Source organism: Lycorma delicatula, chromosome 3, assembly GCF_047948215.1.
Source record: "Lycorma delicatula isolate Av1 chromosome 3, ASM4794821v1, whole genome shotgun sequence".
NCBI lineage: Eukaryota > Metazoa > Arthropoda > Insecta > Hemiptera > Fulgoridae > Lycorma > Lycorma delicatula.
This window is the reverse complement of record NC_134457.1, coordinates 141,498,520-141,521,110: the sequence shown is the minus strand read 5'-3', so window position 1 is coordinate 141,521,110 and position 22,591 is coordinate 141,498,520. Positions and strand designations below refer to the sequence as shown.

Here is a 22,591-nt window from a genome sequence, read left to right as displayed (position 1 = left end):
TTTTTTGAAAACACAATGGGCATATATAATTACCAATAACATACCTGTTTACACCTGACAACCTGTTGGTTGTGGCTGACTAAGAAGAGCTGGCAACCATTTTTTTTACATTCTTTACTTCATTTTCTTTCAAAGGACATTTAATTCACTTAAAAAACATACAGTTGCAATTCTGTAGAATAAATTGATTACAATATATTTAAAGGTAATTGCAGCTAATTTTTGCTGTGCAACCTGGCAGTAATGCACTACATTATCATTAATCATTCATTTAAATCGGGCTTCATTAAAAAAACAGTTACCTGCAAAAATCAGCTTCCAGATCTTAAACTAATATGTCAAAATATTAATGATGTTTATTATTATTATATTCATTGATTAAATGATATTCATAACTACAATACCAATCATGCAGTATTCTCTAATATTAATTACAAAGTGACCTCATTAAATATCCATTTGTCTTCAATTTGAATGTTTTCTTGCACTTTTACCCTCCTAAACTAGTTATGATTAGCCAGATAAAGGAATAAAAAAAGTGTTGTTATCTTGTATAGTAAAATCCATGTATCACTGTTTCTTAATATTTATATGTTGCAAAGAAGATACTTATTAAATAAAACTTTTTCGTTTAAAGAGTTTATTTTAGGGTTCACTTATGCATATATTTATCTTAATATTTTACTTTAAGATAAAATAATTTGTCAAATACATATGCATGCACACATGCATGTGTATTTGACAAATTATATACTTCTATATACACCGGATAAATTATACAAATAATAAAAAATGTTTAACATCAGAAACTGAATATCACTATTAATTTATGCATGTCTTTGCTTACTCATGTGTGTGAGTAAATATATTATATCTCATTTCTTTACAAGGAATAAACACCGATCTTCAGCGTATAGTATGAAATGTGTGGTAAGAGGTAAGATATTTTTTTTTCTAACAGTATAGCAATTGTGTATCATTTCACATCCCAGTCGCACTTTGGACAAACCTATATATAATGTTTTCTTTCACAATAAAAAGATGGTAAAACAAATTTCTGCATTAAAGGATCTGAAAAAGATGTAGTACTTTCATTTCTTATGAAAGTATGTACAGAAACTTGAAGTATGCAAAACAGATTTGTTTTCTCTGAAAATAATGATGCTCACTATATAGTTAATTCTTGTAGAGAAATGAATGAGGGTGCCACTTGTATGGTTGAATATTAATTGAAGTTTGGTGGGTCTAATAACAGGGTGCTACTTCATTCTTATTAAGCCTAAAATGATTGCTTCTTGTTTTGTAGGATGGGTATGCTATTTTCAAAAGTGAGTTGTGGTCATGGCACCTAAGAGATATATAAAACATATGTCAATAGCCATATTTGTCATATAACAAAGCATATAACAAAATATAGATCAATATAACCATACTATATATGAATAAACTAAAATAATGGACAATAAAAATAAACTAGCAGCATCTGTAGACAAATTATTGAAAAGATATGAAGTGCACATTGTCTACCACTAACTCTCAGACCTGGGTTAGTATGGATAATATGAATAATATGAAATAAAAAAGATATAAAAAAAGGGTTCACTGCAGAACTTGTTTTACCTGGATAAAACTACGAGCTTCATTAATTATAAAAGATGCAGCTTCTCTTTCAGTAAGACCAGCTTTTCCAGCTAACCAAACGCATCTGCCACTTGCTGCTTCACTTGAGCATGTTTTTTCACTTTTAAAACAAAATAAACAAAAAAATAATAAAATTTGATCATTTCCTACTATGTTTTTCTTTTTATGTTATTAGATAACACATTATTATACATTTCTGAAAAAACTGAAACTATTTATTGCTGACATTGATTTGTATCAAATGCTTAATGAAAAAAGAAAGAAATTTAGATTAAAGAATTAGTGTAACACACAAAAACTTCTAAAAAAGACTAAAACATCTCAAATTTATATTTCAGATTTTTCACAACGAAAACTCAAATAAATTATCAGGCAGCAAAATAGCAAATGCATATTCGCCAGCAGTTCTTATTGCCTAACAGCTTAATAGAAGACTTGGTTCAAGGATAATAGCATAATCCCAACCTACAATAATACCTTACAAATACAGTATTTTAATCTTAACCTTTAACATCTTCACTGATCTTATTAATTGTTATTTCCAGCACTAATTTTATGAAACTAAAGCTTTACTATATATTTCATAATAGGTACAAAAATTTTAAACTACATAAAATTATTAACTGAAACAGATTTGCAACTTTCTAATTTGGAGCCAAATCTAGTTGGAAAACTCAATTTCCTTGTGAAAATTTGTTTTGAAGTTGTGTCACAACCCTTTCCTTCAAAATCTTGATATATCCATCACTTTCCAACATAGTAATGAACAAGAGCCTTAGAATGTGAAACAACCCCAAAACATTTTTTTCCGGGGATGTTTAACTGCTTATTGGATATGTGCTGGTTATGAATTTTCATTTGATGTTTTTTTAACGTATGGAACCCTTCGCCCTAAACAGAAAAATGTGACTTGTTGGAAAACAACATTTTTTCAGTCTTCTTTGATCCAGTTAGCATGTGCTTTGGCCCACAAGCCGTTTTTTTTTTTTTTTTTTGCTTGTGGTGTTAAAAGCTGCTTTTTAGTTAGCCCATGAGCTTTCCGTACAGCTGCAAGAAGTTGACATTTAACAAACATCATGAGTAAATCTGTTCCTCTGGTTGCTGATTGTCAATTAAGTCGACAGCAGTTTACTCTTTTTCACTAATAACCAATCCTGTGTTGCAGTAGTTTTTCTCTTCCAACCACATTTGCCTTTCCTTTGAGGTGAAAAGGAACTAACTAGTTTCTTTAGATTGTTTTATAATAGTATTTAACGTTGCTAGTCCAACACCACACTCAAAATTTATTTGTCAGTGTATCATACTAATATGCTCAGAAAGAGAAATAATTTTCAAACGCTTTCTTATGTCCAGTTACTATAGTTTATGTCCATTATTATATAATCAAGACATACAGAAAAAAAATGAAAACATGATTTTGTAATAAAAAATGAAATAAACTTTCACAAAACACTATTTATAACATGAAAATTGGTAAATAACTAAAAAACAATAACCTCACATTACACAGAATACTTAAAGAATGGGTGTGGTTAACCAGTGTAGCCACAACATACAAATAAACAAAAAATTCCCTGTGTTCAGATTAATTTGCAAGCTACTGTATATGGTTATGAAAATAAAGTATGTACAAACTGAGTAGTTTGACCTATGAAGAGGAGTAAAGTAAGGATGCCTTCAACCCCCATCTTTTTTCAAACATGTACACTGACGGTACAAGTGCTCTAAAATAGGATGAAGCGATCACTGTTGAAGGAAGAAAAATAAACTGTACAGTTTACAGTTCACACTTAATGTGGTGTTTTTAAAAGATGAAGTAAAAGATATTCAACAAAAAATTATAAAATCAGAAAACATTAGGTTAGTCTACTACAATGTTCTATATGAATATGATACTGAATGTTAGGCACACAAAAGTGCCTAACAATAACACAAAAGGCATACGAGACAATAAGTCAATTAATGTCTATAATAAGAATTAAGTAAATCAGTAAGAATACTGAAGCACCACATTGAAAAAGAATGTAAAAGTAAAAATGAAATAGAAACATGAACTGCAGCAGTAGCTAAGGAAACATTTTATAAAACAAAAAAATTATTAAATAAAAGATTGAAATAGGTTTAAAGAACACTTATGAAGTGAACGGGATACAGTTCTGAAAGAATATGGACACTAAGAAAAAGGTAAAAAGAAAAGCTACAGAAATTTGAAATGTGGCCATGGAGAAGTTATGAGAAAATTAAGTAGATAGACAAAGAAATATGAAGAAGTAATGGTGAGAGCAAATGAGAATAAAGACAATCAATAGAATTCAGAACAGAAAATCTAAATGCCTGAGTGAGAGGGAAAGTTGAAAAAAGAGAGGCTGGAACAGGATAAATGTTATACACAATCTAAAAGAAGTTAGAGTTGTAAAGAACTCGAAAATTTAGCTGGAGAATAGAGCCAAATGGTGCAAGCTATATTCTTCATTGCAAATAACCATATGAAGATGTTTTTAATTGTAGCTTAAAATAATTAAAAATGACAAAGAATTTGTAGTAAAAATTAGCAATTTTAATTATAAGATCATGCTCAATCTCTAACAGAGTTCTTATTATTATTATTTTTCCTGTTTAGCCTCCGGTAACTACCTTTCAGATAATACTTCAGAGGATGAATGAGGATATATGTGACTGTAAATGAAGTGTATATGACTGTATGTGTGTAAATGAATAGACTCAGACTATTCCTGAGATGTGTGGTTAATTGAAACCCAACCACCAAAGACACTGGTATCCATGATCTAGCATTCAAATCCATGTAAAAATAACTGACTTTATTAGGACTTGAGCACTGGAACTCTTGATTTCCAAATCAGCTGATTTGAGAAGATGCGTTCACCACTAGACCAAGCTGATGGGTTTCTAACAGAGTTAATATCATAAAAACTAACACCCTTAAAACATGAAATTTCCTTAGTGGTTTATCTATGCTAATTTGTGTATAATAAATTTTAAACTAGAAAAGGTATGTTATTTAAATTAATTTTTTTTTTCGGTCAGTCGTAAAAGTAAAATCTTTTATTATTAAGAGTAAGAAATTTTCTAGTAAAATTATTTATTTTCAAGTGAAATTATTTTGTATGAAATTATTTCCTATATCAATTGTATTTTTTAAAGTAGAAAAAAGTTACATGTCTTTCAGCAATCATAATACACAATTTTCTTTCATTGTTTTTATGTATACAATTAGTATACTTGCATGTATATTTTTACAAAAATCCCACAATGCACAATGTAATAGCTGGTCATCACTTCCCACCAGTGAATTTGATTTCCAATACAGGGAAATTTCATTCAGCTTACCGTCAGAAAAACTCTTACTATATTAGGCACTAAATTGGACCGTTATGATTTAAAAATAGTCTACATCAATAATGCTAGTAAAAAAAGGACATTACAATAAACAAAAAAAGTAATCCTCAGTTTAGAAGAAAATTGAACACATCTTTGTAATCCACACTTTACTGTATACAGTTTGCAATATCTGAAATCTGCATTGTGCAACTGTAATAAAAATTAATAACACAACAGTATTTATAAATGCAAAGAAGTAAAGAAATAACTATTCTTAGGTATATAATAATAACTTTAACAATAACTTTTCAATCATATTTTGAAAAGTTATTGGAAGAAAAACAAAAAATTAACTATTGAAATATTATTAAAAGTAATAGCAAACAAAGCTTACCTTTCAAATGGTACAGCTTTACGTAGTGCTTTCTCAACATCTGTAATTTTTGAAACAGCCAATTGAGGTAAATTCTGAATATCTAAGTTAAAAAGAGCTCTGGCCTGAATTGCACTGATACAATCTATTCTTAACAAATCTAATAATTCCCGTTGTACTCCAAACTGTAAGCGTTCAGCAAATTGAGACACTAACAATTCAAGACTGGACCAGCCAAGCCTACGGCAAAACTGAGTCACCATTCCTGAAATAAAAATAGAGGTGTTACAACTAAAACAGTAAATGAGCCTTCAAAAACACAAATATTAGTATATGAAATCAAGATATAACAAATTATTAAAAAACCATGATTCTCATAAAAACTTAATCCTATCAATGCTCACAGAGCCCTCTAAACTAATTTCAGTATTAAAAAAAGAATACAATAAACAGTGGCATCAATAAAAGTTAGTAAAGCGATCCCAAAGATCTTAAAGGGATAAAATTCCATACATTATGTGTAGAGTGCACAAATACTTTACTTGATTAGTATTCTCTTCATAACAATACAGATCTTATTATCATTATATAGTATTTATAAAAGAACACCTCAGTTTGAAATACTATATAAACAGCTTTACATTTAAAATATTATTTACGTAAGTATATATTTTGAAAGGGTAAATTCTAAAGTTTTTTCCAAACAAAAAAACTTGTTTAATACACTTTGATATGTGCACCATTTGTTCCCTTGCACACGTCCAGACGGTAATCCAGCTCTTTCCAAGTACTCACCAGCATGTTGAGGTGTAATGGATGCTACAGCTGCATCAATCCTCTCCCCCATAGGTGGTAGATATTACAATTTATTCCTAAATAAACAATGTTTTTCACAAGCCTCCACAAAAATAAATCTAGTGGGGTCATGTCTGGACCCCTAGGTGGTCATGTGATCAGCCCTCCTCTTCCAATCCACCTGTTTTGAAGACTGTTTAATGCAGCATGGACACAGTTGCTGTAATGTGGCAGAGCGCTGTCTAGCTGATAAAAAATTAATCCTTTTCACTTCCTTGTACGAAGTAAAAGTATTGTGATCACAAAATATTTCAGTTTCCGGATTTCAGTGAAAATATCCATTTTGACCATTCCTAAATCCATTTTGACTAGTTTCGGTGTGACATCTGTATGTATGTATGTATGTATCTCAAAAACGATTAGCCACAGGATGTTGAAATTTTGGATTTAGGACTCGTAATATCTAGTTGTGCACATCCCCTTTTGATTGGAATAAACTGAACCAAAAGTATACAAAAAAAGCCCAAAATCCAAAAAAAATTGGATTAACTGCAGTAATAAGCCCTTATTGACAACTTTTCAAAGGCATATCATAAGCGGTACTTTTTTTAATTGGTTCCAGAGTTATAGCCCAATAAAATTTTAATTAATAAAATATTTGGGTCTTAGGGGAAGGCACATCAGTTTGAATCAGACTTCATCTCCTTTTTTCTAAACTTTTTTTTTTTAATTTAAATATACTGATCTATTAATTATTAACCTCTCATAATAAAAAAATTTTACGACTAATAATTCAACAAGAAGAAATAAAAATAAAATAATATCAGAAGTTTTTAATGAAATAAAATTTTATGTACTTTTCATTTAAAAAAAATGTGTAAATGTAATTTATTAGGCGTTCAAGGAAGTCATGTGTTGTCCTTATCAGATGTTTGAGCATATCACAGAAAATATCTCCATTAATTGTGCTTTCTACTTAAATAAATGGACACACAATATGGTCATTCATCACTCTGCACTAAACATTGACTTCAGAGTCACACTGATATTCAATAATTTCATGTAGTGGCTCTGATTCCCAAATCCTGCAATTATGTCTATTTTTACTGACCCACTAATGTGGAATGTTGCCAAATCTGAAAAATGTAATTTTTCATTTTGGCAAATGTTGTCAAACATTAAAGCTGTAAACTCCAAAACTTCAAAATTCAAACTCCAAATTTCATAAAAACTTGTTAGTCTAAGCTTCTTATGCACTACCTGTACACTGTAGATTTAGATATTCCTAACTCTAAACTACACCTTACTAGTGACTTTTTCAGGCTACGAATACAAGATGCTCGAATCCGTTCCACATTATGTTTAGATACAGACAGCCTGACTGTCTGTATCTTAGTGCCGTAAGACACTGCCTGTTTCCTTAAACTGATTAAACCACTGGATTACTGTTTTATTCACAGGCACAGTACTGCCATATTCATGTCGATTATTTTGCTGAACTGTAATAACTGATCTTGTTTCAATAAACCAAATCACCAATTGAGCTTTCTGCTGGGGTATCGTCATGACTAAGGGTGACAATTCTAACCGGATACACAGTAAAGGTCACAAAGTTGTACCAGTGGCAATGAATATTTGCAATGAAAAACTTAACAATACAACAAACAAATGTGAAAACCGGATCCATTTAGCTGATCTCATTCAATTTTTTGGAACCAAGGAGTTCTTTTATAAACACCCATAATACTATAACCATGAAAATACTAGGTTTGATAAAAAAAATATGCAGAATTTTAAAATTTCCCAGGATGTATAAGTCCAATTATCACAATTTTTTTTTTTTGTACACTTATCCCTAATGTATGTTTTTACATTTGTAACCATATTGGATGTTTAGTTTATTGTTGGCTATCGAAAAGGTTACATATGTTTTGGTATGGTCAGTGATTTTTAACTTGTGGAAAAAATGGAACATAGAATTTGTATTAAATTTGCTTTAATGGCATATTAAAGAATGGGATAAAGTACAGCACCACATTGGAAATGTTGAATGTTGCTTTTGGTGATTCTTCTATGAATAAAACAAGTGTTTGTAAGTGGTACAAACATTTCCAAAAGGGCCATGAAGACAAAGATGATGAGCACCCTGAATATTCCAGCACATCAACAACCGATGACATCAAAAAACTGAAGAAAATGATTATGAACAATTGCCAAATCACTATCAAACAGTTAGTAAGAATTAATACCTGGAAGTTCTAACAGTTTGCATGAAAAAAATCTGAAGAAAATTCCCAGATTTGTGACGAAACAATTCACGGCAATTACACCACAATAATGCACCTGCCTCAACTTCACTGCTTGTTCATGAATTTTTGACGATAAACAACATTGTTATGATGCCTCAGCCTCCAAATTCACCGGTCATGACCCCTGCGACTTCTTCCTATTCCCAAAGCTCAAAAGTATAATGATGGCAATGTTTTGCTAGCATTGAAGAGATAAAGATAGAATCGCTGAAGAAACTAACGTCCATACTGGAAGTTACATTCACTGGCACAATGTATTATATCTAGAAAGGAGTGCTTGAAGGTGACAAAATCAATATTGATGAATAAATAACGATTTTTTGAAAAAACTAAAATTCCATGAATTTTTGATTAATCACTGTATACCCTTAAGACAATATAAAATTTTATTAAGCCTTTTTAGTTGCAAATAAAGAGATATCAAAATTATTGTGGATTTAACTTAAAATTACAAAATGTGACATTAATTGAAGTTTTGCAAATCTTACATGACTTAGTTCATACAATAATTTAATTTAAATAAGTTTTCTAGGAATAAATTTTTACCAAGACACCTGCTATTTGCAATTTTAAGATGAAATAAAGCCTATTAATTTATTTTATTTTGTATTTTTTTTAAATAATGACATTCTTCTAACCATATCAAAATATGTTGGGCCTTTCTTTATAATGTACTAACAAACAAACACAAAAACAGAAGACATTTTTAGCAGTATAGGATACCATGCAGCCATGAGGTGAAGCAGCATCTCGACAATGGTTTATGAGGTGAATGTCATGACTCTGCGATGGAGCTGAGTGGGAGTAGGAGGTCTGTCCACTTCTCCTTAGTGGACCAGACCGCAGTCCATAATTTAATTTAACCTAAGTCTGGGGTTTGAACTAAAGTTGAGTTTAGTAAGGGAAACTAGGGTAAATTTTGTTGTTGCGATCAATATCTTTGGTGATATGTTGTGTTTAATTTTCTTTGATTTACGAGACATTCACGAAATTGGCTCATAATAAGAAGAACTAGGCGTGGGGTTCGTGCTTCCACGAACTCAGTTAGTTAGTTCCAAGGTATACGATGTAGGACATTCAAGATGTCCAGACGAGGCCTATAGCAAAGGCAAAAGCTGAGTTAATAAATCACCGATGCAAATGTCTACCAAGGTATTTACATTGGTGGCATCCCAACAAGGCCAGGCTTATTACTATGAGATGTAAAAAGTCAGAGGGCTATAGATAACTCCCGTTAAAGCCAAACAGAGCTAGGAACAGGGGTGTGTGGCGACCGGAACGTCACTAGGTGGGTGTCTTCCCCTACAGAGTTGGGATGTCCTTCTCCAGTGTATTTGTTTTAACATTAAAAAAAAAATGTGATTACTATCTTACGCTTGTACAGTTATTATGGGTCTTGGTTTTAAGTTACAAAATATACGAGGCATATTCATAAAGTAAGGGCAGTTTGGTCATTAAAAAATATTAATTCATGAGAAAAGGTTTTTGTAGGTCAATACACCAGGCATAACTCCTGATGATTTTCAGCAGCTGAAGATCCTTTTTCACACGAAAATCAAATCACAGTGCGCACTTTACAACTGGCAGAAGAAAGGATTGTCGCTGACATTGCGATCTGCATTAACTGGCAGGTAAACGACTACTAAATCAAAACAACAACTGCAATACCCTCGTAAACAGCCAATAGATGGCCCTGCATGCATGAAACTGTGTTCCGACCCGCTAATATTTAAATATAAGCCAATGGCTCTTACTTTATGAATATTTCTCGTAATATTATACATATTCTTAACAACGTATCATTTATTAAATCATTAAAAGGCATTTTCATATACACTTATACATAATCTTGTATTATTCATTCAAATATTAAGGATCATACCTAATAATGGAGTGATAAATGTCTATATTTATTTATTATTTGAACCAGCAAAAATACATAGAGTAATTACCAAGAGTAATTACAAAGGCGGATATTATCTCGACAATTGGTATTATAGAAAAAAAATTAAATAAATAATTTATTTAATCACAGAACTCATTCTTTAATTTCAAATAGTACAGTATACTAGAAAAATCACTTTAGGAACGTAACATTTTTAATTTTATATATAAACTCATAAAAGTTTTAGAACTATTGTATTCTTTCAATTATATTATTCACAAACATCAGGAATATTGTGTGAAAGCATTTAACTGAAATTCAGAAATGCAAAATATAAAAAAAAAGAAGATAACTGTTAAGTCGTAACTAATTTTCCCACCTATCTATACAGAGCAGCCTATATTTGCTGAAAAATATATGTATGGTTCTCTTAAAAGTGTCCAAGCACCTCACACTGTCAAATTACTACAATTTGATTTTATATCACTTGGTGTTACATCATTCAAAGCTAGATTTGCACATAGTTAGTAGACACAGTTCTTAAATAGAAGAGAGAATCTTCCAGATTAATTTTTTCCACATGAAATAAATAATCAATCAATACCTGTCTAGATAAACTGGTTACCATAGACAAAGGATTGTTCAAAATAATCACAGATCTATCAAAAAACCAACAAAAGACAAACTTACTAAAATTAAAATCATAATCGTACATAAAAAAAAGATATTAAACCATAATAATACATAAAAAAATGACTATACAACAAATGTTTTTGTCTGTTGCACATGCAGCCAGTACACTAAAATATTCCATGAAAAAATAAATAAGCTCCTTTGTACCAGCAAATGTAGATGCAGACTGCTGAAGGGATTGTAACATTCCTTTTGAACATTTGTATTTCTGTGCTACAGTAACAAGAGGCATTTCATTTACAAGATCTTGCAGAGCCAGAGCTGTGTAGAATCTTCTGAAGATAGACAACTTCTCCATCTATTAAGCAATAATAAAATCAAATAAAAATTAAACAGATTTACTGTTACATGATTATCAAAAATTACATTTCCAAAAAAACAGTTACTAATTATTTTAAATAATACAAAACAGTATTTAAATTATCAAGAATTAACTGTACATAAAACCACTCACTCATACAATGTTTTTTCAAAGAAAGTAAGAAAAATAATATTTGCACAAAAATTTTATACTTGTAAAATTTTAAGTTTCTGAGGTAAAATCATAAATTTAAGCCTATTATTTATATTTAATTAACAATACTAAAATGAAAATCTTCTTCTGAAAGTTCTTGCACCAGGTGTAGCTTATAAGAGTGAAATTTATTTGTTTTAAAAATTTTTTGATCTGAAAAATAATCGACATCATGTTGGACAACAGCTTTCCAAATTGATGAATGAGGGTCTTCAACAAAAGTTTGCGATACATCTAATGACTGAGTATAGGTTGTGACAGTTTTCGGTCTACCAATGTGAAAATTCTTTATAGTACCAGTTTCTTCAAATCACTGTACTGTCTTGATCAGAGTCGATTTACTTATCGGTTCTCTGTTTGGAAATCTATTATTAAATAAATCACAAATCTCTTGTAAAGGTGTATGTGTGTGTGTGTGTGTGTGTGTGTGTGTGTGTGTGTGTGCGCGCGCATTCGTGTGTTTTCAGTGTTGGCTTCTAAATCACCTTATATATCCAGAACTACTGTATCGATTTTGACTAAACTTTGTAAAATAACTTTTACATATAGGGCACTGAAGCCATTAAGTTTTCAACTGAGGTTGAGCAAGGTCAGCCTCAGTATCACAAGATTTTGTCCAATTAAGGTCATATTTATCTTAGGAACATTTGTTAATGATTAAAGAATAAAAATATTAGCAAAAAAATATTTTTGCAAACACTGCTATGCAGTCGTCTGCTATGTTGTGATGTGACAGGTGAGCAGTAGAATTAAATAAATGAATAATATTTAAAGTGTAAAAAAGTAACTCGGCGTGGCTGTGTCTTGAACTTGATTGACCAGTTTGATTTGATACCAGCATGTGTGCACGCTTTAGTTAGAATCATTGAATAAAATAAACAAAAAAATATTATATTTAAACAAAATTATAAATATTTTAAATTAAGTTGTATGTGTGTGAAAGCTGTTTATGCCATCATGCAGCGAAAGCCGCATTCCAGGAAAGTCCTACAAGTGTGATGTCAGCTTTTTTAAAATAGGAGGGTGAACTTGTAATAGATGATTTTAATGTAAAATCTTATAAAAACGATGGCAAAAACTGCTTCTTAATAAATATCTTTGTTTTTGTGTTATAAGTAATCAAAGTTGCATAAACAAAAAAATTGCATCAGTAATAAAATGAGGTAAAACACCCAGAAGTCATTTTTTTTTTCATATTACCTATAAAATTACATCCAATAACAAACTTTAAACAGTTAATATTGGAATTAATGGCCCAAACACTAATAATATCAGCCTTCACAATAATAAATTACACTAATAATAAACAATAAATTAATAATTTGGAACTCTACTACAAATTACAGCAGATTATTATCTACTTCATCAGAATACTTAACTTTAAATTTTAGTCAATGTTTTTGGTCTTAAATTATTTGATACAATAAATTTTGATAAAACTATAAACAATTTAAAAAACTTTGGGTTATTACAAATTTTTTGCCAACAGGATTTTATTAAGTACCCAGGAAAATGTTGGCAACAATTAGATAACTATTTTTTAAGGGGTCTGCAAATTTTAAATGGAGCATTTCCAGATCATTGGATAAGTCTTAGAGGAGGCATAGAATTGACTGTCAGGTCTCCTGATCTATCTCCTGTAGAATATTATTTCTGAGATTAATACAAAACAAAACCTGTAAACAAATATGACTTAAAAAACATATAACCGACAAATATGCACTTGTGCCACCAAATATAATATAAAACGGATATTACATATTATAACGCCAAATAAACGGATATTACTTAAGGTTAGCGCTATGCCAAGATGTAGAGGGTAAGAATTTAATCATTTTTTTTGTAGAATGGTAAGCTTTCAAAAGTTAAAAAATATAAAATATAAATATGTTTTCAAAAAAAATGTTTGATTCTATATGGCGTATCCAAGAAGGCAGACAAAAACTTCAAACACACCATAATTTAGTAATTTTTGTAATTATATAGACTGGCAGTTGTTTCTACCTCCAAGTATCCCTCAGTTTTGAATTATGAAGTCATTTCCATACTTTAATATCACTCTGTATATTGAATTTATTAATCCTATAATATATTTTATAACTCGAAAGGGAATACGAAAAGTGGAATTTATAAATAAATATGGATAAGATTAAGTATTTGGTGGTCAGAACCACAAGAGAAGAACCTGCATGTGGGAAAAGAAATGATTCAATTTGTAATGAATTTCATTATCGGGGGTTTGCACTAAGATCAGATGGAAGAGATGAAATAGATACTTGTAAAATAAAAAGGAGACTCATCAAAAAGGAGAATCTATTATATGATAACTGCATTCTGTTCTCCGGAAGGAATTTTAGCATATCTTTCTACATATGCTAAAAATAAATCTGGTTTTTCACGAATTTTTTTGTTTCTAAATGAAAAAAAAACTGTGTTTGCTCTTTTCTAGTCATTTATAATGTGGAATTATGTAAGGTGTGGAGGTTTTAACGTCAAAGAAAAACCTAAAAAGAAGAATTGCAGCGACAGATATGATGTTTTGGAGGAGATGTCAAAGGACTTTGCTGGATGCTGTAAGTGACCAAAGGATTACGGAAGAAATGGGAATTGGCTCAATTAGAGTAGAGCGCACATTGAAATGGAAATGAAATAACTTGTACAGTATGAGCACAAGTGCAGAATGTATGATTTCAACTGGCACAGAAGATTTCAGGATGGACCACATATCGTAAAAGAAAAAGGAGATAAGCAAGGAAGAGTGGACGAAGTAATAGAATTAAATGTTGAGGATGTTTTCTGAATGTGCTGCAAGGAGAAGGCAATATTTCATATTTATATATATATAAACAAGGAACTTTTAATACAATGCTGACAAAACTGGTTAGTCAAATGTTTATAGTGATGCAAGTTGTGAAACAGAGTGTTTAAAAAGTGATGCAACCTTATGGAAAAATGTTTCCTTCTGTTGTTAATATTTAATTGAGGAAAAATAGGTTACAAAATGCAATAGAGAATATTCATTGTCTCCCAATACATTAGATGTACCAGTTATGTCCAGATCCAGAATGCCTTCACAGAAAAGTATGGTGTGGATGAAGCAAACAAGTCCTCCAACAAGTGGCTGTATGACAAGTTCCAAAAGATAGGGTATGGGGCAGATGCAACCAAAAGTGCTGACACCAGAAAAGTTGATCGATGAGCAAGCTGCATATTCTGTTAGTCCCAAATGTCCGTATGACTCCTATCTAGCCAGTCTGGTCTATCCGTTGGTAGTGCCCACACAACATCGCTCAAGTTTTTAAAGATGCATCCATACAGAACACATGTTGATCATGAGTTGTTACCTGCAGACAATAGAAAATGTGTGGCTTTCTGTCAGTGGTTCATGTCTTCAGTAACGCCATATGGGGAAGAATTCGATGATTGGATTTTGTCTGATGAGGCATGGTTCCATCTTGACAGATACGTGAATGAACAGAATTCACACATTTGGTGTAAAAAAAATCCACATCAGCTGCACAAACAATAATATTATAAACATTTTTCAAAATTTTTAAAAACTTGCTTTATACTTTTTAGTCATACTTTAATCAAATTATTATCATACAATGCATGAGTTTAATTAGTAGATCAATCTGGATTTCAAACATCATATATTGAAATTTCTAATATATTTATATCTGGTATCTAACTTTAATTTCCACTCTTAATTTATCCCTGTGTGGGAGGGGGGTTTGCAAAAGTAATGGTGGAATATTGTATTGTCATCCGACCTTAGTAACTGTGCAAAATTTCATCAATCATCAATGTCAGGAAGTATATTAATTACAGATGCAAGATTTGAGAGGACAGACATGAATAAGAACATTGTGAGTAAAAGAAGAGCAAATAATAAGTGGGTGTTTGGTGTGCAATTTCATATAGGCGAATCTTCATGACATTCTTTCACGGCACAGTGAAAAGTGAGCCCTACATACAGACAGGGCAACAATTTAAAAACACTATACCTGCAGACCAGCTAGAGTACATGTGGTTTCAGCAGGACAATGCTATAGCTCAATAGAGCCAGGAACCACTATGACTTTCTTGGATCAGTGTTTTCATGGACAAGTATGATTTCAGAGGGGTTGTGGCACCTCAGTCTCCTGATTTATCCCCTCCCGACCTTTTCTTATAGGGATAACTTAAGGATGTTACTTAAATAAATTCCCATGATCCTGTCAGATTATTTCTTTGCAAGCAATGGTATCACTAAAAATAAAAATAAAATATATATAAAAAAATTATAAAAATAAAAAATTAACCACCAAAACACAGCAATAGAAAATCCTAAAAAAAAATTAATACCGACAGGCAACTTTTGCAAGATCCCGCATTATCAGTCAGTGCACAATTCTATCATGAAACAAATAAAAAAATAAAAATAAATAAAACTTAAGGATTTAGAAAATTAGAAAACATAAACACACTAATAACCACATGATGAGGAATCCCATGAAAGTCAACTTTGGTATTAGTTTTTTTAGGTTTTTTATTACTGTGTTTTGGTGGTTGTTATTTTTTATTTTTTTATTTAATTAGCACAGTGGTCAATATGTTGATAAATTACTTTAATTTTCAAAAATTATAAATATATACAAATACACATTTAATTCTTTTATTAATTCCTTTTTTCCAAAATCTTTTTGTATCAAAAAATTTCTGCTATTTCACAAATTAGCAAACAAATTTCTTTTTTTTCCTTAACTTTATTTCATAACAATTAATCTTGCTGAAAGATGTAGCTAGGAAATTATGATGAAAATATATAATGATGAAATATGAAAATTCTCATTGTAAACTAAAGTATCAAAATCAGCTTCACACAAAAATAAACAACTTATATGAGCAAATTAACTTTATAAAAAAGAAGTAAAGAAAAAAAACATATTTTTATACAAATTTAAAAGTTATACTTAAGTATAAAATTTAAACTGAAACAAATTATATAAATACAAACCTGAGCAGAAGAGTTAGTATTAATATTGCCTCGAATAGCACGAACAAGGAATCTTTCTTCAACTCCAACAAGTTCACCAACACGCTGCATACTTGCAGAAAGATTTTCCCACAAACTTAATGCACTCATCCAATCAAGCTGCCGCCACTGCTCACTCACACTAAAAGGAGTCACCTAAAAAAACAGTAAGTATTAGATCAATTTTTATGTACCTATCAGTTTAATATTTAATTTACTGCCTAATAAACATTTTAATTTTATCTATACATTAAACAAATTTGGTAAACAAACTAAAAAAAATTTGGTACACAAACTAAAAAAAAAATAGTTTTTTTTCATACTCAAAAAGCCTTATCACAATGGCATTCAAATTGAGGTATCTCAGCTATTAATTGAGATAGAGAATTCATTTGAGTCTTAAAACATTCTCTACATCAAGCCCCCATTAAATAAAAGCTCACAGCAACTTGAATCACTCAATTGCTAAAAACAATTTTATAAATGTTTTATGTTTGTATGTGTTTTAAGTTTTTAAGTACATAAAGCTGTTTAAGTTTACTTTTCATAAAGTACATTCATAAATATGTGACAATGATCATGACTGCTGTAATACAGAAGTTACAGCCAAACGTGATAGGACCGAGCTGTTGAAGTCAATTTAGTCTTGAATACCAGATACGTTGGTCCAACTGAAGCTACATGGAGAATGTTTGCATACTCTATACATGAACAATCGCATACTGTAGTTTGCTTGCCAGTTCATATTTTTATTTATCTAGAAATGCCTGTTCATTATATGTAGAATGGAAATCAATAGCATAAAGAGCAGATTATTTGAAAACCGTACGTTAAATGTACAATGTGTCACCTTCTGATCCAGAGCAGTATCATTTATGCCTATTAATTTTTCATGTAGTAAATGCAACCGGTTATGAGGATTTGAGGACTTATAAAAATGTTACACATCCTACCTTCAAAGCATAGAAGATGACATTGCCATGTAAAGAGGGTTGATATTAGATGATGTTGAATAGTAATTGTTTACGCCAACGCGTAAAGTTGTTTTATTCCAATGAATTCAAGGTTATGGTTGAATCTTGTAATTATTACAGGCTTGGTAAATTTATTTTGCATTTTGTAAGGCTTATCATACGTGTTTTTTTTAAAATAGGTGGTTTGTGTTTGTTTTCGATATCAATTTTTCTCAGGCTCCAGTTTGACTTACTGTTACATCAACATATTGGTGTCAACATATTTCATATCTCACATTATTTATTGCTGCTTAGTCTTAATATATATATTATTCTTAAGTGTTTTTTATTCTCAACCAATTTCAATATTGTCATAGTTCCTAGAAGTCTATTTCTCTTGCCCTGATGTCATTTCTTCAACTTGCGTATTCAGAAATTTATTTTATCAGCCTTACGTAATTCTTTAGTGGTCTGCTTGCTTGTAAATTATTTTTGTTATGTCTTCATTCCCGAATTCCACACGTTTTCTCTAATCGTTCTCATACTAACACTTAGACACTACTCTAGTTGTCAACACACACACACACTCTTCTGTCCATTGCTTTGTTCGCTTCCCCTACTTCTCACCACGCCAGCTTTGTTCATTCTAGTCCTGACTTTCACGTCATGCGGATCCTGGTCCTCCAGCCTTGGAGGACCAGGCTTCGATGTTCTCTCTCTCTCGTATAATGTTAATACTTTCGTCGTCTTCATACTCTTATAAACGTTGCAGTATTTCTCTGTCTAGATATTCTCTAGTTCTACTCAAGTGTTTTGTGACTTCACCGATCTCTATGTTTTGTTTTGCCTCGTTTCTTTGTTAAGTTAATGTTCCAATTCAGTATATTACGTCTCTGTTAAATGTGTGCCAATCACTACAAACTGCCAATTCTATCGACGCCAAATCTTCTCCAGCTGCTTTTCATCGATGCAGTATTCTTTCCAAACTCATTACTACAAATCTGAGATGCTACGTAATTATTCAACTTCTAATCACAAATTGTTACCTCTGTTATTTTTGATTTGCCATTACAGACTACACCAAGGATAAACTGTATGTATATGTGCACTTTAATTTCAAGAGTTCATTTTTTACCAATATTCATGTGTTATTAAGGGATGTTCAAAGCCTTCATCATTTATTATAGTAAACAGTTACGCCATTAGTAAAATTTGTGAAACTTTCAGTTAATCGTACATTACGCATTTCAATTTCAAGTTTGGTTTAAAAAACCATTTATTCACTTAAGTGCAGTCACGAAAGGTGGCTTAGATAAGGTTATGCTATTACGTCATGTGCAACATATTTTATGTGCTTATTTAATTACAATTTGTTTTTATTGTACTTGACTCTATCATTCAATTTAATGTAATTTGTTAATCGCAGAGATTAATTATTATCTACTCATGAACTGAATTCATATTACTTCTCTTAAATTAATCTAAAAGAAAATAACTCCTGATTACGTTTTTTTGGACTTCTTTGTAATTTTATATTTTCAAGAAAGCTTATTTACCAAAATGAACTCTATTTATATGTTTACTTATTTCAATTTTGATTATTGTAATTAACTCTTTTCTTATACTGGAAGATTATCATGGCTTCTTTTTCTACAATAAATAGAATTGCTAGTTTTAATTATTTTATGATAAGTTTGTTGTTCATAAATCAGGAAAGGCCAGTGCCAATAATTAAGATTTACTGCAGTTTATTTTTCTAAGTTAATGACATTTGTTCATTGCTAATTTTTCAATATTACAGCATATGTCAGTAATGCAATAGTTTTCCAGTCATACTATGTTTATTGATGTTATGTTTTTCTAAGTATATAATTGTAAATAAGGTGTTTTATGTTCTCTTGTTTTCAGGCTTTGTTAAATTGTAGATTTTCAAAATGTGTATTTGAAATATGTATATTCATGTATTTTCTCATTTAATATCATTATTCATATGTTGATTCAGCTGATATTTCGTATATAGAATTAAGTTATGTTTATTTCATAATTTCTTTTAATTTTTCAAGGTTATGATTTAACATAAGTTCAGTTGTTCTCTTTCTAATTAAAGTCCAATTTCTTTTGGCAAATACGAGCTGTGTGTTCTTTTATTTTTTGTTAATTTTACCCAACAGTAATGCTGTTTAGAAAAGGCCTCTTCTTTTCAAATGCCATCTTAGCTTCAACAGTTATTTATGTTTATATGTATATTTCAAACGCCATCTGATTTTTTGAATTTATGAAATTTCTATATAAATAATCAATGTTTGAAGATTTTTGCAGAACTGTAACATCAAAACAATGAAACTTCAAGGCCCCTTTCATCTTTTGATTTACCTGCCATAGATGGATCATTACCACAAATTACTAATATTAAGAATAGAGAAAAAAATTCAAACCGTGGATGATGACTAATGCAAATCCAGAACAACATACCACAATTGATAAAATTTTCCAATCACTTCACAAAAATGATACAAATGTTAGCAATACCTATTTCTTAGATGGTCGTGGTGTTAGAGGAAAAATATTTGTTTAATATTAGTATTTAATCCTCAGTTGCACTCAGTTAGTACAGCAAGTTTTTTCTGCAATGTTGCTCCCTCAACAGTTATACAGTTGATTCATCAGATTACAATTAGATTTACGTGAATATTCTGCGTCATAGTTTAAAGATAAACAGTGAAGAAGTTGATTTATTCATTCCGCTATGTTGATCATCTGGGATGGTTTGTTTCTGTGTTTTGGGGCACACAACTAAGGTTTATTAGTGCCCAAACACAATGCTTTTAAAAAAACAAACAAGGTCAACATCACCAAAGCTAAATATAATATTGATACAAACTATATAAGAGTAACACAAAACTAAAATTAACAACCAAAACTTACAATAATACAGAAAAAATTCAAAAAACTGAAACATATTAAAACACTAAAAAACATATTAGATTAATTATTAAATATTTGAATACAGATGTACACCCTTAAGAAACAAGACATTCAATAACATTGTCATAATGTTTCCTAAAATACTTTGGATGTTAGCCCCTGTTATGCAATGCTGCATAAGAGACACAATCCACATGAATCCAGTCATTTTACACCATAATTCGAAACAGTTTATTGTGTTTTGGAGCAGCCTCTCAGCAGTAAAAGTTCTTGATACAACATAAACTAAAAAATCATCGGCAAATAACGAACACATAACAGTTTTCACCCACACTTTATTATAATATTTATGGCAACGACTAACAAGGTAATACTTAGGACATTTCCCTGTGGCATTTTGAATAACAGATTTTGAAGCAACTACATGCCCCATAGATGACCTACCTTGGTGAAAACTACACTTTTCTGGGGCAATTAAGGAGGTTCTCTCAAAATACTACACTATACACACAAGTTTATCATTCATTCCATCACCTTGCATGGGTACTGGTCAAAGAGATAGTGAAGGGTCAGGGGCTCAGGAATTATTCAAGGCATACCTTAGTTCATAAAAAGAAAAGGGAATGTTTAATTTATTTCATGAGTCTCCAATAACAAAATGGATCCTTTCTATCAGCAACTTATACCTCATACTCAGGACAATATGACAATGTAAGGGAAACTGACACAATAATTTCCAAACATGTTCACTACAGCAATTGGCATGGTGATGAGGATACTGTTGTTTTCCAGTTCAATCAGCTGCGGAGATTGCCCTGATCCACACGTAGCCCAAACTTTTCTCCATATAACAGGTGATGGAGTTTCCAAGAAATGGTATCCACATAATTCAGTCATGAATTCCATTTAGTACACCGAAACACTTGATGGCATACTGTTCTCAGCATCCACGCAAATGACTGGATGGGAAGGGCAGATTAGACCAGATACAAAGATTCCTTCAGCCAATTTGCCGAATTTTTACACCTGATACTTGATAGTGCAAATGAACTAACATCTGGAAAGCCAAGGTGGCCTATATCCCTTAGTGGGACGAAGTCTTCACTAAGGAATCATTGCAAGGCTTTACATAATTTCAATCGAAGGCCAACGACAGAAGTAGGTTTAGGTAAACCACTATTATTCTTTCTAGCAAAAGTTACCTTCTTGCCAGTAATCAATGCTGCAATAGCAACTATGAGGTGTGATAAAGCTTCTACAATTTTGGTCAGTTTTTTGCATGATACGCATTCATTATCTTTTTGTATATAGTAGAGAGAGCCTGGGCAAAGTGAACACCAGGTTGTACAGAATTCCTCATGCTGAGGGAATTTTTGTATTCCCAACCAGCCACATGAAAGGACACTTTTTGTTCAGTACAGATTTTCAACACCCTTTTCTTCTTTATAAATGGGAGATTCTGAAGACCATGCCAAATGTGAACCTTTACAATTAATATATTTTTCTACTTCAGCACATGTGCTATTATCATCTCCCATATGGCTGCAATGCACATAACCTTGTTCCTTTGTGCAACCAAAACCCTGACACCGGAAGCAGCGTTTGGGGTTTGATATATATAGTCACACATGAACAGAAAGATAACCAACCTTTATTCAATCAGGAACAATAGGACTAGAAAATGTTAGAACAAGCAAGGATGTTAGCACATCAACACCATTCTCCTTTCTCATAATCCTCTGCACAGACTTGACTGACTGCGGTAACAACTCTTTTGTAATTTTGCAACTCAACATCAGCCAAGTTACATCAGGAGATGCTGAAATTAAGCATCTTGTGTAGCTCCAGTGTCACTCCATTCTTCCTGTACATTAGAAGGCTAGGAGTTTTCTACATTGCACTTCACTGTAAACTTCAATCAGGAGGGTGCACTCCTAAGTTTTTTCACAGATCTTGGAGACCAACAAATTCCTGTGACATACTTATTTATCAGAAAGGGAAAACTTAGCAAAGGATTTTTCTTTCTCCTTGTACCTCAGCACCAAGAACCTGATACAGGAGAATTTAACAGCCTCTGTAACATTACTCGTTTCTTTGCCATTAGAAGTTTCTTCAAACTCCCCGGTTTGTAGGGTTTTCATGTAGAC

At 31.3% G+C, this 22,591-nt stretch overlaps 1 protein-coding gene across 1 annotated transcript in view; it reads right to left on the bottom strand.

Moving 5' to 3' along the window:
* The window catches only part of PolQ (DNA polymerase theta), a 123,094-nt gene that overhangs the window by 55,134 nt on the left and 45,369 nt on the right, over positions 1-22,591 (bottom strand). The window contains exons 13-16 of the mRNA XM_075360699.1: positions 16,549-16,722; positions 11,183-11,333; positions 5,375-5,618; positions 1,621-1,741 (exon numbers count right to left, since the gene is read on the bottom strand). Coding sequence (XP_075216814.1) covers positions 1,621-1,741; positions 5,375-5,618; positions 11,183-11,333; positions 16,549-16,722 — 690 coding nt within the window. The remainder of the gene's footprint in view (positions 1-1,620; positions 1,742-5,374; positions 5,619-11,182; positions 11,334-16,548; positions 16,723-22,591) is intronic.